The sequence below is a fragment of the Marmota monax genome, unplaced genomic scaffold (genome assembly GCF_021218885.2).
Source record: "Marmota monax isolate L192 unplaced genomic scaffold, Marmota_monax_Labrador192_F-V1.1 WCK01_AAM20220418_F8-fsc00017, whole genome shotgun sequence".
Classification (NCBI taxonomy): domain Eukaryota; kingdom Metazoa; phylum Chordata; class Mammalia; order Rodentia; family Sciuridae; genus Marmota; species Marmota monax.
In genome coordinates this window covers 23,689,593-23,706,219 of record NW_026695241.1, presented here as the reverse complement: position 1 = coordinate 23,706,219, position 16,627 = coordinate 23,689,593, and the positions used below count along the sequence as shown (strand labels likewise).

General features: G+C 36.5%; 1 protein-coding gene and 1 pseudogene across 6 annotated transcripts in view; both read left to right on the top strand.

Annotated features, from left to right (window-relative positions):
* The window catches only part of Pcnx1 (pecanex 1), a 154,478-nt gene that overhangs the window by 91,868 nt on the left and 45,983 nt on the right, over positions 1 to 16,627 (top strand). For all 6 annotated transcript variants that reach the window (XM_046440992.2, XM_046440991.2, XM_046440989.2 and 3 more), the window contains 7 exons: positions 59 to 91; positions 1,745 to 1,916; positions 2,818 to 2,928; positions 3,760 to 3,851; positions 12,291 to 12,400; positions 12,804 to 12,909; positions 15,164 to 15,256. In XM_046440992.2, coding sequence (XP_046296948.1) covers positions 59 to 91; positions 1,745 to 1,916; positions 2,818 to 2,928; positions 3,760 to 3,851; positions 12,291 to 12,400; positions 12,804 to 12,909; positions 15,164 to 15,256 — 717 coding nt within the window. The remainder of the gene's footprint in view (positions 1 to 58; positions 92 to 1,744; positions 1,917 to 2,817; positions 2,929 to 3,759; positions 3,852 to 12,290; positions 12,401 to 12,803; positions 12,910 to 15,163; positions 15,257 to 16,627) is intronic.
* Positions 3,859 to 12,284, top strand: LOC124090341 (TBC1 domain family member 1-like; annotated as a pseudogene).

Sequence of the window (16,627 nt, the reverse complement as noted above, 5' to 3'; positions counted from 1 at the left end):
TTGTATAATCACCAGGACTGTAGTAGTAGTGTAATCTGTCTTTCTGTTTCATTTCCAGAGTGTTCAACCAGATTCTTCTTCGCCCAGGCATGTAAGTCACTCTTAAAATGGCTGTAATTCATTGTTCTTTAATAGTTATCAAAACCCCCTTCCCCTTTTTTTCCTTTTGGCATGTGTTGAATTGAATTGAGATTTATATTACTATTTTCTCATCTTAAGATTTGACAGATTATAGGTAATTTATTAGCATGAAATAAAATGACATTGTACTGGTGGACTCTAAATCTTGGTTAAAACAAGCATAGCAATTCATTTTTGATAAAAGCCTCTTAGTAAGAGGTTATCAGTTAGACATGATTCATATAAACTCATGATTATTTGCATTTAATAAATTTTGAATAATAAATTGTGAATTAATACTGAAAAATAGATTTTTGAAGTGGGAAAAACTATGTTATTTTGCTCTGATAATCACTAGGAATTGCAATAAAGAAGTGCAATACATTAGTTTGGTGTTAATACTTTTGGACTACATAATGAGAAGAAAACCTTATTACTTCTGTGACTTTACACACAAATGTAATCTGCTTGGCACTGTTTTTATGACATGTGATCCTGTTTTAGATCTAACTTGAGCATTTATTTAGTGGTAAGACCAAAAGACATCTCTTTAATGTAATTCAGGAATAAGTTCCAACAACAGATTATGGTGATGCTTTCTTTCATGAATGTGATTGTTTTAAATCCTTGCTCACTAGATGCTAGTAACTGCCACCCCCCCTCCCCACCACCCCCCCTCCCCACCACCTAGTTGTGATAATAAAAATATATCCAGATTGGCAAATATCCTCTGGAAAGCAAAATCTCCCACTTCCTTCAGAACTACTCCTCTACTGTAATATCACTGTTTTTCTCTTGTGATTCATAAGTATCTTATTGGGAGACACTCTGAGACTATGTATCTGTTCTACTCATTTGTTTCACTTAGTATTACTGATGTTTCTTGCCTGACTCAGTTATCATTTGATGACTGGCAAATAGTGATTTTCTAATTCTATCATTCCTTCTGCATTCATTAGTTTACTCTTTATTGAAACAAATAGCTCTTCATTCTGTCATTATGTATGTATTAGTGTGGATTCATAGATTATTTTTGTTTAGTGGATTATAATGTCACTTTAATACTTATTTTGATGCTCAAACTGTTCCTGATTCAGCCACTTGGAGCCCATCAAGGTGCCTTTTGTGTCCTTTTGACATATCCCTGTCATTCTTTAAATGTTTCCCTCCTTTTTCTAACAACAATTTTTTCTAGATTGATCATATACTTTTCCTACCTAACTCATAACCAGTCTTTTCTTTATGAAGCTTTGATTCTTTTTCATGAAAAATGGTGTTGGTAAACTAAGGTCTAGATGCTACTTATCTCTCTTATATTGTCATTGCTTCTAGATCCTCTCAGTGGATAAAGATATGAAATATGTGTGTGTGCGTATACACATATTTATATGCATATTAAAATAATTAGTTCATTTTGATATTTCTACTTTCAATCCAGTATCACAGTGTTCATTCTATTCTTCCTCCTTTCTGAATCTGTTATTCCTTTCTTTGATCATCAGAAACCTGGCTTTCATGTAGAAATATTTTGAGTCCTTAGAATATAAGCAATCAATGATCTCAGTAACTAGTGTTGACTCTTAAAATTAACTAAACTGACTTTTTAAAAATATGTCATTTGCAGGGTCATAATCGTATCATTGCTTACAGTAGACCAGTTTACTTCTGTTTATGTTGTGGTCTAATTTGGTTCTTGGATTATGGTAGCAGAAACCTTACTACAACCAAGTTCAAATTATATGGAATAACATTCACCAATCCACTGGTATTTGTATCAGCCAGGGATTTAGTTATAGGTAAGTCAGCTTTAAAGTATGTCTCATCTTAACATTACTTTATTTGTTTTCAAACAGTTCACTGATAAATAAATCAATTATATAGGTCAAATAGCTTTAATAAACTTATTTTGCTGTTTATTATAATCATCTCTGAGGAAAAAAACTGTGTAACTATTATGAGTAAGGAAACTTCTTGAACACAACACAAGGGAAAGTTGTGGGTTTTAAAAAATCTGTATTTTAGGTTCTTATTATGTGAAAATGGTTGAAATAATTTATTGGTTCTTTTAAATTATACATGACATTAAGATTCATTTTGACATAATTATAAAAGCATGGAATATAACTTGCTCTAATTCAGTCCCCAGTGCTTCCCCTTTTCTCTTCCCACCTTCCTCCCCTGTTCCCTTCCTTTTACTCCACTGATCTTTCAATGCTATTTACTTATTTTTTTTAATTGTTTTCTTGTGAACTTACATGATGGTGAGATTCACTGTGGTATATTCATAAATGTATATAGGAAAGTTAGGTCAGATTCATTCTACTGTTCTTTCTTCCCCCATTCCCTCAATACCAGTTGAAGTAATTTTAAAAGATATTGCTTATAGGTGAAAGATTTTATTTAATACCCAGTTATGGAGAGATAAATAAATTTAAATATCTTTTTTTAAAAATATTTTTTAGTTGTAGGTGGACATTTTATTTATGTATATGTGGTGCTGAGGATTGAACCCAGGGCCTCTCATGCACTAGGCGAGTGCTCTACACTGAGCCACAACCCCAGCCCTAAATGATATCTTTTAAAAAAATTGCTAGTAGTTTATGTTAATGTTGGATTTCTTTGCATTGCTTGTGGTCTTTAAGTGAATAAAAGGATGAATACAGTATATTTTTAATATACTATTCTTTCTTTCCATAGTGTTTACACTCTGTTTCCCAATAGTGTTTTTCATTGGCCTTCTGCCTCAGGTGAATACATTTGTAATGTACCTTTGTGAACAATTGGATATTCATATTTTTGGTGGTAATGGTGAGTACTCTTTATAAAAATTGTAGATTACAGTATTTAAGCATAGCTTAACAAATAGGGGACAGTTACAGCCTTTAGAACTGTTATTGGTGTTAAATTTATTTAAATACTATGATATGGACTTAGTATATAGGTGGTTTATAAAAGGAGTTTTGTCATGATTTACAAACTTGCAACAAGGTATTAGACTTTAATATCTCATAAAGAAAGTTTTTTCTGTAAATTTTCTTTTATGATCACAATATAAGAGTACAGTAAAAAAAAATCTATGTATTTTTAAAATAAATCTTAGCTATCTTAATCATTCATTCTTCCTTATAACTAGTAATTCCATTGGATCTATTTGTTGTTATTGTTAGTAGTCAGATCTACACTTTTTTGTGTGAGAATTAATCAATACACAGGAATATAGATTTACTTCTGTGGGTACCGAGTTCTTTTTACATAGACTGATATCATTCAGTGATTAATTCATACATCTCCAGTTTGTTTTCAGGCTTCTGCATAACTTATGTTCCAGACTTTCTGGATCTAAGCCACATTCTTGAAGTATAATATAGATTTAACTTTTTCTGCTCTGCTTAATTGTTCATTACTCCTGAGATAAATATACTTTACCTTGCATTAGAGATTTGAGAATAGTAAAGCTTTGTCAGGTCAAAATCTTTTGAAAGAACAGAATGAAGTAACAATTTTTAAAAGTCAAATGAGTAGATAATAATATACTAGTATTATAGGACATTTTAATAGTTTAAATGCTTTTTGGTGACTTTTAAAGTTTTTTCCATAGATGTTTATAAAGTATTGATTTCTTTTTTCTTTATTCTCTAGCTACTACAAGCCTGCTTGCAGCACTTTACAGTTTTATCTGTAGCATTGTGGCAGTAGCCTTATTGTATGGATTATGTTACGGAGCTTTAAAGGTGAGCAATAAATTATAGTTCTTTTTTTTAAAAAAAGTTTATTTTTTAGTTATAGGTAGACACAATATCTATATTATTTTTATGTGGTTTTGAGGATCGAACCCAGTGCCTCATGCATGCTAGGCGAGCACTCTACCTCTGAGCTACAACCCCAGCCCAGGGTTATATTTCTTTATGAAGATTGTTTTAAATTGACTAAAAATGTTTTTCCCCCTGGTGCCAGTTTATCATTAATTTCCATTGTGTTCATGTGCTAAACGTTATTCTTTTTAAAAATTTTTTTGTTTGTTCTTTTTAGATATACATGACAGCACAGTGTATTTTGACATCTTATATGCACATGGAGTATAACTTATTCTAGTTAGGATCTCATTCTTGTGGTTGTACATGATGTGGAGTTTCACTGGTGTTATATTCGTATGTGAATATAGGAAAGTTATGTCCAATTCATTCTATTGCCTTTCATAGCACTATCCCTACCCCTTTCCCTTCATTCCCCTTTGTCTAATCCACTGAACTTCTATTCTTCCCCTCCCAACTTGTTCTGCGTTAACATCCCCATATCAGAGAGAACATTCAACCTTTGGTTTTGGGGGATTGGCTTATTTCACATTATTCTTATTTTCATTTTCTTTGAATTTGAAAGAAATTTAATAGATTATTAAAAGAATTTTTTTTCTGTATTAACCATGGGTTAGTATTAGAAATGGATTATCAAAAACCAGGCTCATCTGGGATGGGGTGAGCATGGTAATCACAGAATATGCTATATATTTAGTTATGAAGTTATATAACTACTATTTTTTATATTAAGGTTTCTTTAAAGTTGTAAGAATAAGTTCAAGGACTACAATTTAAGGTACATGCTAGTAAAAATTAATTTGCTAGAATTTAATGCCATTTTAGGGTAAGCATCTGAATGAGCCTATGAGCTCTCTTTAAAAATACTGTCACCAAGGGCTGGAGATGTAGCTCAGTGGTAGAGCACTTGCTGAGTATACATGAAAGCTTGAGTGTGATGCCTATTACCACATGCTCTAAAGTCACCAAATTGTCTTGTTTTAACTAATACACAATTTTGTTTATTTTTAGTATTTTTATTGGTACATTATAGTTTTACATAATGGGGTTTATTGTTGCATGTTTGTGCATGCACACAATATAACAAAATAATTTATTCAATATCATTCCCTGGTATTTTCCCTCCCCGTTTTCTCCTCCCTTCCCCTTTCCTCTATTTATCTCCCTTTGAAGATCAAACCCATCTTTCTTTTCCTGTTTCCTCTCTAACTTACATTTAAGAGAGCAAACTTATGAACCTGTGTCACCAAATTGTAAGCATGCAAATCTTAAGGTTTTTTTTTTTTATATATTTATTTTTTAGTTGTAGTTGGATACAATACCTTTATTTGTTTACTTATTTTTATGTGGTGCTGAGAATCGAACCCAGGGCCTTGCATGTGCTAGGCGAGTGCTATACCGCTGAGCCACAACCCTAGCCCCCCCTTTTTTTTAATAGAGATTTACAGTCCCTTACATATAATTTCTGAGATTTGTTTGTTTTTTGTGGTTAATGCAAGGCAATTAGAGAATGGTTAGGGTTGAAATAATTATGAAGAATGACTCACAGCATTTTTCTTTGCTTCATTTATTCTGTAGTGTTTGTGGGTCACTTACTGTGTGTCAAGAACAATGCAAAAAGCCATTTCCTGCTGGTTTTGTGGGGTTTTTTTTGCTTGTTAGTTTGTTTGTTTTTGGTCTTATTTTGGTAGTGCTGAGGATCAAATGCACAGCACATACATTCTAGGCAAGCAAGTGTTCTACCACTGAGCCACATCCCCAGGTCCATTTCTCACTTCCAAGGAATTTATATGTTAGTTGGGATTACTAAGTCAAGGAACATATTTATTCATAAAACAGAATGCTGTGGTTATATAAATTGACATTAAAAGGGAATAAAGACTATTTTCTAGGAGGATGATTTTAACCAAATTTTGAAGGACAAGTAAGAATTAGCTAGTTGAAACAGAGAATACAGAGCCATGAATTTGGGAAAAAAGTGTTGTAAAGGAAAACAGCAACTAATTTTGGAGTTGCTAGAATTTGGGTACATGAGGAAAGATGGTCTTCATTAAGGCTAAAAAGGTAATCAAGGACTAAATTATGAAATACCCTGTATTCTGAATGTGTTGGTCTAAAGATGGGAGATTATCAGTGTATTTGAGATAGGACAGGAAATGATTAGAGTTGCATTTTACAAAGATTACTCTTTCTCATACATCTGTTTACTTTATTATTCTACAGATTCTCTTTCCTGCATACATCTTGTTTTCTCCTCATACATCTTGTTTTCTCCTTTGCTTTCTGATGTATTAATCTTTCATTCTTGAACTCATGCAAATTTGCATGTTTTTTAACTTCTCAGCACATTCAAATGTGTCAGAAGTTCAGTTTATGGTTCCACCACTTCACTGGACAGTTGAAACACTGAATGCCTTAGCTTCCTTATCCATAAATTGGGAGTAATAGTGTGTGTTTCCAAAGGTTACTGTTAAAATTATTTAGGAAATATTTACAAATACTTAGGAATGGGGCTGTACATACACTATTTAATATGATGATGATAAGGTTTTGATTTAGCCATTACCAAAATGTGTATGTTGTGATTAGAATAATTTCCAAGAGTATTTGGGCATGGGGAGGCAAGTTGAGTAAAAAACTACCGTACTCCTATCATTTTCCATTCTGAAATTCCCTGAGAAAGACAAAGGATTAGAATGTTATCCATCACATAGAACATACCTGTGAACTATTCCTGTTACCAGGGTTGTCCACTCCATGCCATATATCATGCTAGTATTATCCAGAAATAACTTCAGTGCCACAGGGCTAACATGACACCTGCCTGTGTTTGGTTGTCCTTGAAAGCTTATCCTTTCTATTATTTCCTTGTGAGAATATGCATTCATTCTATCAGGTAATAGTTATTGAATGTTGCTAAGTGCTCTGGAAATTATAATAGTATGGTATATATTACATGAGTAAAATGGTTGTACTGTGTAAGTAGCATGTAAGACACCAAGATATTCTTTGGCCTAATATGTTCTATCGTGATACCTGGTCCTCCTACTCCATTGTTATATATAATGAATTTACCAAGTTATTTTATTCTTCAAAAAAAGAACACATAATTTACTATACATGCTATTTAAAATATTAACCAATGGTAGTAGCAAGCATCAAAAGCAAAATTTTCCCAGTAAATGAATAGAGCTTTAATAACAAAAGAAATCTGGCTCATATCTGGCAGTAAGAGTGGGGAGGAGCCATTGCCCTCCCTGCAGCCTTTGAGGTACGCCCTGAGCCTGCCCCCGGCTGCTGGCTGCCATAGGCCCACAGCGCCAGGCCAGCACCAGGCCAGCAGCAGCGGGAGTGAACCAGAGCCACCCAGCCGCAATGTCACTGTTGTTCAGCTGGGTGGCCAAGGTGTCCGAGATCTTCAGTTCCATACCCATCCGCCAGGCTAGGAAGATCGCCCTCCAGGAGGAACTGCAGATCGCCCACCAGGAGGAGCTGCACTGCCTCTGGGAGTTTGACAACACGTTTGCCAAGAAGTTCATGGTGCTCTTTTGTGATAGCTCACAAGAAGGCCCCGCCAGAGCTGATTGACGAATGCATTGAGAAGTTCAACCACGTTAGCTGCAGCCAGCTGGCTGACTGGAACCGGGCACCAGAACCCCGCTGGCCCATGCGCAAGTCCTTCTCCCAGCCCGGCCTGTGTTCACTGGCCTCAGGAAGGAGTTTCAGGATGCTGGCCTCCGAAGCAGCAGTTTCTTCAGTTCTTTTGAAGAAAATGACATTGAGAACCACCTAATTAGTGGATACAATATTGTGCAGCCAATAAATATTGAGGGAAATCGAACTATGCTCTTCATGATTGGCCAGTCTGAAGTTTACTTCCTCAGTCCTGACAACAAAAAAAATAGCACTGGAAAAAAATTTAAGGAGATATCCTTTTGCTCTCAGGGCATTAGACATGTGGACCACTTTGGGTTTGTCTGCTGGGAGTCTTCGGGAGGTGGTGGCTTCCATTTTGTCTGTTATGTGTTCCAGTGTACAAATGAAGCTCTGGTTGATGAAATCATGATGACCCTGCAACAGGCTTTCACAGTGGCTGCAGTGCAGCAGACTGCAAAAGCTCCAGCCCAGCTGTGTGAGGGCTGCCCCTTGCAGGCCCTGTACAAGCTCTGTGAGAGGATAGAGGGAATGAATTCTTCCAAATCCAAACTAGAACTCCAAAAACACCTGACAACATTAACTAATCAGGAACAGGCAACTATTTTTGAGGAGCTTCAGAAATTGAGATCAAGGAGTGAGCAGCAAGAAAATGAATCGATCATTTCTTTTCTGAGATATTTGTATGAAAAGAAGCAGAAAGAACACATCCACGTCAGGGAGATGAAGCAGGCATCATAGATTGCCGCAGAAAATATTGGAAGTGAATTGCCAGCCAGTGCCACTCCATTTAGGCTAGATATGCTGAAAAATAAAGCAGAGAGATCTTTAACAGAGTCTTTAGAAAGTATTTTGTCTCAGGGTAATAAGACCAAAGGCCTGCAGGAAAACTCTACCAGCGTGGATCTGGACACCTCTGTGTCTAGCACATTAAGTAACATCAGCAAAGAGCCGTCAGTGGGTGATAAGGAGGCCTTGCCCATCTCTGAGAGTTCTTTCAAGCTCCTTGGCTCTTTCAATGACCTGTCCAGTGATTTAGAGGGCCATTTCGCAGAAAAGCCTCCTTCGCTTTCCCCCCAGCAGACCTTCAGGAGGCGAGCAAACACCCTGAGTCATTTACCGGTGGGATGCCCAGAACTTCCAGAGTCCACTCAGGGGTCTCCAGGCGTCTTTCAGAGAAAACTTATGAGGTTATCACTCAGTGAGCACAGAGATGCCTCACGAATGAAAGGACCTTGAATCCAAAGCAAACCACATCGGTGACTCTGGTGGGACCCCAGTGAAGACCCAGTGGCACTCATGGAGGCAGCAGATATTCCTGTGTGTGGCCACCCCACAGAAGGCATGCATCTCCCCTGACAGATATGAGGATTATTCACAGCTGGGAGAGGTCTCCTTTAGAACCAGTATGTAAAGATGGACCCTTTGGCCCTGTACCAGAGGAAAAGAAGAGGACATCACGGGAGCTTCATGAGCTGTGGAAAAGGCTATTCTGCGACAGGTACTGCTCCTCAGAATGGAGAAGGAAAATCAGAAGCTACAAGCCTCTGAGAATGACTTGCTGAACAAACGCCTGAAGCTCGATTATGAAGAAATCATTCCTTGTCTTAAAGAAGTAACTACAGTATGGGAAAAGATGCTTAGCACTCCAGGAAGATCAAAAATTAAGTTTGATATGGAAAATATGCACTTAGCGGTTGGACAAGGTGTGCCTTGTCATCATCAGGGTGAAATCTGGAAATTTCTAGCAAAGCAGTTCCACCTTAAACATCCGTTTCCCAGTAAACAGCAGCCAAAGGATGTACCCTACAAAGAGCTCCTAAAGCAGCTAACCTCCCAGCAGCATGCCATTCTTATTGACCTCGGGCAAACCTTTCCAACACATCTGTACTTCTCTGCCCAGCTCGGAGCAGGGCAACTGTCACTTTACAACATTTTGAAGGCCTACTCACTTCTAGACCAGGAAGTAGGTCTAGCCTCAGCTAGACCTCAGCTTTGTGGCAGGCATTTTGCTGCTTCATGTGAGTGAGGAAGAGGCGTTTAAAATGCTCAAGTTTTTGATGTTTGACATGGGACTGCAGAAGCAATATCTGCCAGACATGATAATTTTACAGATCCAGATGTACCAGCTCTCGTGGCTTCTCCATGACTACCACAGAGACCTCTATGATCACCTAGAGGAGCACAAGATCGGCCCCAGTCTCTGTGCTGCACCCTGGTTCCTCACCGTGTTCGCTTCTCAGTTCCCACTGGGCTTTGTAGCCAGATTCTTTGATATGATCTTTCTTCAAGGGTCAGAGGTCATATTTAAAGTGGCTCTAAGTCTTTTGGGAAGCCATAAGCCCTTGATTCTGCAGCACAAAAACTTAGAAACCATAGTGGACTTTATCAAAAACACACTACCTAACTTGGGGTTGGTACAAATGGAGAAGACCATCAATCAGGTGTTTAAGATAGACATCGATAAACAGTTATAGGCTTATGAAGTTGAGTACCATGTACTTCAAGAAGAACTTATTGATTCCTCTTCTCTTAGTGACAACGAAAGAATGGATAAATTAGAGAAAACCAACAGCAGCTTACGCAAACAGAACTTTGATTGAGCAATTGCAGGTGGCAAATGGTAGGATCCAGAGCTTTGAAGCAGAGTAGAGAAGCTCCTGATTAGTGAGAGCAAGATGAAGCAGGCCATGTTGGCGCTGGAGCTGGAGAGATCCTCCCTGCTTCAGATGGTGGAGGAGCCGCAGAGGCAGCCTACAGAGCCAGGCACTAGGGAGCCAGAGCCAGACTGCACCCAGCCTGAGGTCTCGGGGGACTAATGGTTCTGGAGAAATTGTACACTATTTCAACACTGTCCAGGCCTTAACTAGGAGAGTCAGAAGATGCTAGAGGGAGAAAACAAAGCGTGAAGCAAACGTCTCAGGGAAGAAACTGGCTTGCCAACATGCAGATTCTTTTGAGTTCAAACTTGCAATTCAGAGGGCTCATGTCACAGTTTTTTTATTGTTTCAGGTTGTGATTCGTCTCTTCTCCAGCTTGATTATTGTACTCAGTAACTTTAGATGGCATGGACGGGAATAAATGGACCTTTTCTTTTCCTGGTTATTTCCTCTTTGAGTAGCACTGTGTTGTAAAGAGCATTTGTAATACTGGGTTCCAGAAGCGGGAGTGGGTCAAAGATGATCCCTCAGGCAAAGTGTGAGTCTGTCATTCAAGAGAGGGTTTGCGTGACCACACCCTCTGTTACCAGTGAGGTACAGTTGGCCCTTGTCTATTCTTATTATGAAAACCTAAGATGACCCTGGGGAAGATCTGAAATTGATTTATTTAAATTGGACATCTTGATCACTTTTAAGTAAACCTGGCTACTATTCTTGGTATTTAAAAAGAAGTTTGTCTTTTTAAAATAGTTGAGTATTTCCATATAAATTTGCTGGTCTTTTAAGTGTAGTTGATCAAAGTCATGGTAGATAATATTTTAAGGGAAATCACCAGTGTTTAGACTCCAACTGTGTGGCTGGCATGTAGCCTGCAGTTGGGCAGCCTGAGGTGTTTGCTTCTTCATGGAGGTTGCATTTCATACTATGGAGTCATGTATTTATCCTTTCCTATTGTATGATGTACTGCAGCCACGTGTTCTTTTGAGTCAACGTCTTTTTGAACTCTTTTGAGTTCTTTTCACCCCTTGGATATCTAGTTCCTTGTAGGAGCAGGGCACATCGAGATTTTTAGGGATGTCCAAGATTATGGGACTTTTAAAAAGAGATCAGTCTGAACTTGCAATCAGATATATGGCAGCTGACAGTTTTCCAGAGGTAGAACATGTGTTTTGAACAGAATTCACAACCCAACAGCAACTCCCTCCCTCAGGATGATGAGGACTTATGTCTTCTAGCAAAATGCTGTTCATAGTTGCCCTGATTTCAGCTGGTCTCTGTGTAAGGCCCCTTCCCTGTGATCTCAGAATGGGTTATTTTCTTACAAAGAATTAGAGAAGAACTGTGCAGGCACAGCTTACTTCCCTGACAGCAGAATCATTTCTGGTCTTATGTTTCTTGGGAGTTTCTTTTGACTCTTGTGGTGGTAGGGTCTCTTTTAAGTCCTGGATGAAAGGAGGGATTGCTATAGTTGGAGTCATTTGAATCTCCTGGCCATTTCAAAGGGAGACCAAAATGCTGTCCCCTGTGCCTGAATGGTTGGTTGGCATTTGAGAGTCCTTCCTGTTCCTCTGGGTCAGAGAATAGTGGATGTCATATTCCTTTGAGTCATGGTTTACCAAGATGACACAGTAAAGTCTAGAAGCTGCTATCCCAGTGGTTCTACTGGATAGCTTGGAGGAATGAGAGCTTCTTTCCACGTCATATTTTACTATTTGAATGTTTCATAATGTTGAATTTTGGACATCTTACTACCCTTATTAAAAAATATTGACTCTGCATTAAGTAAGAAATAAGAAAGCAGTAAAACAATAAATAATCTAAAAAAAAAGAAATCTGGAACTTTATTACTGAGAGAAATCTAGCAGCTAGATTCTAGCTCATGAGAAAGTAACAAATCTAAATTTATTTGGAATAAAATGCAACTAATAATATGACCAAAACATTTTTGAAATTTAAATTCATTGATTCTTTCCAAAATACTGACATAAAAAGATTCTATTATAAATTAGAAGTTTATTGTTCTGTTACATTTTTTTCTCAACAGGATTCATGGGATGGTCAACATATTCCAGTACTTTTCTCCATTTTTTGTGGCTTATTAGTGGCTGTATCCTATCATCTCAGCCGACAAAGCAGTGATCCATCTGTACTTTTGTAAGTGAAATCAATTGTTATTGTTAGAGAAATTTAAATAAGTTAACATTTCTTTTAAAGAACTCCCAAGACCTCTTTTCCCAATGCTTTTCCAAAGTGCTGGTGGCCTAGTCTATCTATAATCCCTATTCAAAATATATTAACATTGGGTCAATTCTAACCATCTTTGCTGAAAATGTTAGGTTTTTTTCCCTCCCAAGTATTAAAACTGTTTTAGTAAAAAGATTTTTACTGTATTGCTGTTTATGATATCTTTGACTTTTTAGGATTTTCTGTTTCCTTTTGATTAAATATACTTGGGTCACTTGGTTTTCTGTCATAAACTATCATTTGCATTACTTTTTTTCAGGTTATATATGTATTTTCTATTAATTATTTTCTCTTGATTTTTAAAAATGTAAAGCTCTTTGGTACAATCCAAGATTTTTCCAAAAACAGAAGAAAAAAATCCGGAAGACCCTCTGTCTGAAGTAAAAGACCCACTGCCTGAGAAACTTAGGAATTCTGTTGTAAGTTTCAGCTGTTTAATTCAACTATAAGTCTTAAATGTTAGACAGTTGATTTTATTGTATAATGAATACTTTTGAAAGTCTTTAGTAATTGGAAGAAAATATATAGTCCCATTGAGTGGGGTTAGTTGTACATTGTTGATTACCTTTACTCCAATTTTTAACATGCAAGTTGAACATCCTTAATTCAAAAAACCCCAAATGCTCTAAAATTCAAAACTTTTGAGTGCCAGCATTATGCCACAGTGAAAAATACCAATCCTGACCACAAGGGATCAGTCACAGTTAAAATGTAGGTAAACTAAAAATAGTATTTAAAATTACCTTTAGGCCATCCTTCATATGAAACATAAATGAATTTTGGATCCCATCCTTAAGATATCTCATTAGGTAAATGCAAATATTCCAAAATAAGAAAAAATCCAAAACACTTCTGAACCTACTCATTTTGTCTAGGGGATACCCAACCTTCATAAGAAATGTTCATTCCTCAAACTTCGTTTCTATGTAGAATAATATGGCATTTATTCATTTATTCATTTCCAGGTAAGGGAAAATGAAGTAATTTTATTGGTCATACAATTTTTTTTCATCCTGTTTACACTAGACTAGACTAGACTCTGAAAGATGAATAAAATACTCCTTCTCTGTCCTTACTCATTGTCAAATGCAATCCAAAAATATTTCATGGAAAATTCCAGAAATAAATAATAGATAACTTTTAAATTGCATGCCATTCTGATTTGCATGATGAAATATTGCACCGTCTCAGTTGAGACAACCTCCCTCTGTCTAGTATGTCTATGTATATCTGCTACCTGCCTGTTAGTCACTTAGTAGCCATCATGGTTAGCAATATAGTATATAGGGTTAGATATTGCCTGTGATTTCAGGTATCCAGATAAGGGGGAAGAACTGTGTTAATGTAAATTAGATTCATTGTGTTTTTATTATTGATTAAAAACTATGGACAGGCATATATCTCTAATTCCAGTGGCTTAGGCAGGAGGACAACAAGTTCAAGGCCAGCCTTGACAAATTAACCCATTTTAAAATTAAATTTTAGAAAAGAACTAGGGATGTGGCTCAGTGGTAAAGCATCTCTGGGTTCAATCTCCAGTACCACACACACAAAAATAACTATGTCCTTGTAAGTGTCTTACTAGTCCTCTAGGGCGTTTTATTTACCAAGGGCAATTTGAAAAGTTTGTGCATTTTCCATGTTAAAGGAGAGAACAATAGCCAAATCTATCTTAATATACTTAAGTAAATTCAGTAATTCTCTTACGTTTCTAATTTAGTAAATTACAATATTGTTTATTTTCTTTGAGTAATTATTTGAAGATGAATTCTATAGATTCATATCTGTTTTATGGAACAGAACAGTATTCTCCAGTTTTTAGATTATTTCCATTGTGAAAGACAAAATTTACATAAGTATCAAATAGGACATACTTTTAACTATTAGTGGATATGAGCTAGAGAAACTTTAGAAATTCAAAACTACCTCAAGATATAATTGAAACAGTTTTTTTTCTGACTTTAGTTTCCATGTTAGCAAAGGATATTTCATGTTAAGCATAAGAGGAGGTTCTGAATCTAGTTTATATCAGAAATATCAAGAGGTTTCTGGGTTTTTCTACATGTGGAGCATTACTAATCTTGAAAATGCAAAATGTTCCTAAATTGATGCTTAAAATGTTTCAGATTTTGGAGCATTTTGAACTTTGGCTTTTTGTTTTAAGGATTCTCAATTGGTATAAAGTCTAGGTAAATATTCTTAAATGTGAAAGATTCCAAATTTTGAAATGGTCACAAGCATTTCAGTTAAGGGGTACTCAACCTGTGTAACCTCTAAGGACATATGCATGTGGTTTTAACATTTCAAAAGACCAATGAAAATATAACTTACTAAAGGGAGATAACCTAAAAATGATATGATAACTTAAGTATCTAATTTCTTTTCTTCTATGTAAAACTCTTGACCAGTAGCGGGGAAAATACCTTCATTCTAAAAGACTATTGCAATATGTTTAGAGCATGCAAACTAGTTGTTTAATTTCCTTGACACTATAGATAAGGAAAGAAATTGAGGAAGAAAATAAGATTTACTATAGTAATCATTATATTTAAGAAATATGTAGAAGTGTTAAAGAGTATCAGTGAAAAATTATTTCTCAAACGTTGCCAGTTGGGAATAAAAGACAGATTTCTGAAAAATTTTGTGTTATTATTTCTTTTTCTTGTTCCACAGAGTGAGCGTTTACAGTCTGACTTAGTGGTATGCATTGTAATTGGTGTGCTGTATTTTGCTATTCATGTAAGCACGGTGTTCACAGTATTACAGGTAAAGGAATCATTTTATTCTTTCAGTTGGGGGAAAATAACCTTTGAATTCATTTCTGATTTTGATTATATTGTTTGTCAATAGCACTGAAATATATGACTCTTCATTTGGTTTTAACATATATTTATTTTCTCATGCCTTTTCTAGGTCATGAATCTGAGAGTGGCTTAGTTAAGTAATCCCCAACTTAGGATCTTTTATGATATTGCAATCTTCTGAGGTTTGTTGTTTATAGGATTCAGTTCCTTTCCAGGTGGTCCTCCCCATAGCAGGCCTGAGTGTCCTCATGAAATGGGAACTGGTTTCCCCTGGAACAAGTGATCCTAGAGAAAGAAAGTCCAAAACAGAAGCTGTGCTTCTATAACCTGATATTGGAAATGACACATTGGTACTTGTGCCATATTCTATTGGTCATATAGACAAACCCTGGTATAATGTGGGAAGGAAATACCCACCAGGGAGCCAGGATCATGGGGACCATTTTGGAGGCTGACTACCACAGTCCACTCTCTAGCATCCATGACTTGCATCCCTCCCATATGCAAGATGCCCTTATTATCTTCTAAAAAACCCCAAAGTCGGGGGTGGGGTTATGGCTCAGCAATAGAGCGCTTGCCTCACACGTGCAAGGCCCTGGTTCGATCCTCAGCACCACATAAAAATAAATAAATAAAATAAAGTTAAAAAAAAAACCCGAAGTTTTATTTCTAGATAGCTGGAAAGCCTAGAACCTTATTATCTAATCAGGCTCAGATATGGAAGAGTTCCTTAAGGACAGTTCCTTCTCCCTGTGGGCCATGTCATTACCATAGTTACTGTAGATCCATATTTCCTTCTACCTGAAAGATTTATGAGAACATTTCTTATAGTATGAATCTGTAAATTCTTTCAGCCTTTGTATTTCTGAGAAAGTCCTTATCTCACAATTGGTTTTGAAAGATACTTTACTATGTGTAAAATTCTAAGAAGGCAGGTTTTTTTCTTTCAGTATTTAAAAATGTCGTTGCATTGCTTCTGGCTTCCATTGCTTCTGATTTGAAAGCTGCTGTTACCTTTATTTAATTTTTTTGGTAATGGGATTGAACCCAGAGGTGCTTTACCACTAAATCACATCTCCATCCCTTTTATTTTTATTTTGAGACAGGGTCTTACTAAGTTGCTTAGGGCCTTGCTTAGTTGCTGAGGCTGGCCTCAAACCTGTGATTCTCCTATCTCAGCCTCCAGAGTCCTTGGGATTATAATAGTCTTGTGCCACTACTACTCACACTACTCCTATCTTTATTCCTCTGTAGATAACCTTTTTCCTTCCTCTATTTCTTGTAGGATTTTCTTTTATCATTAGTTTTGAATAATTGGATTATGATGTACCTT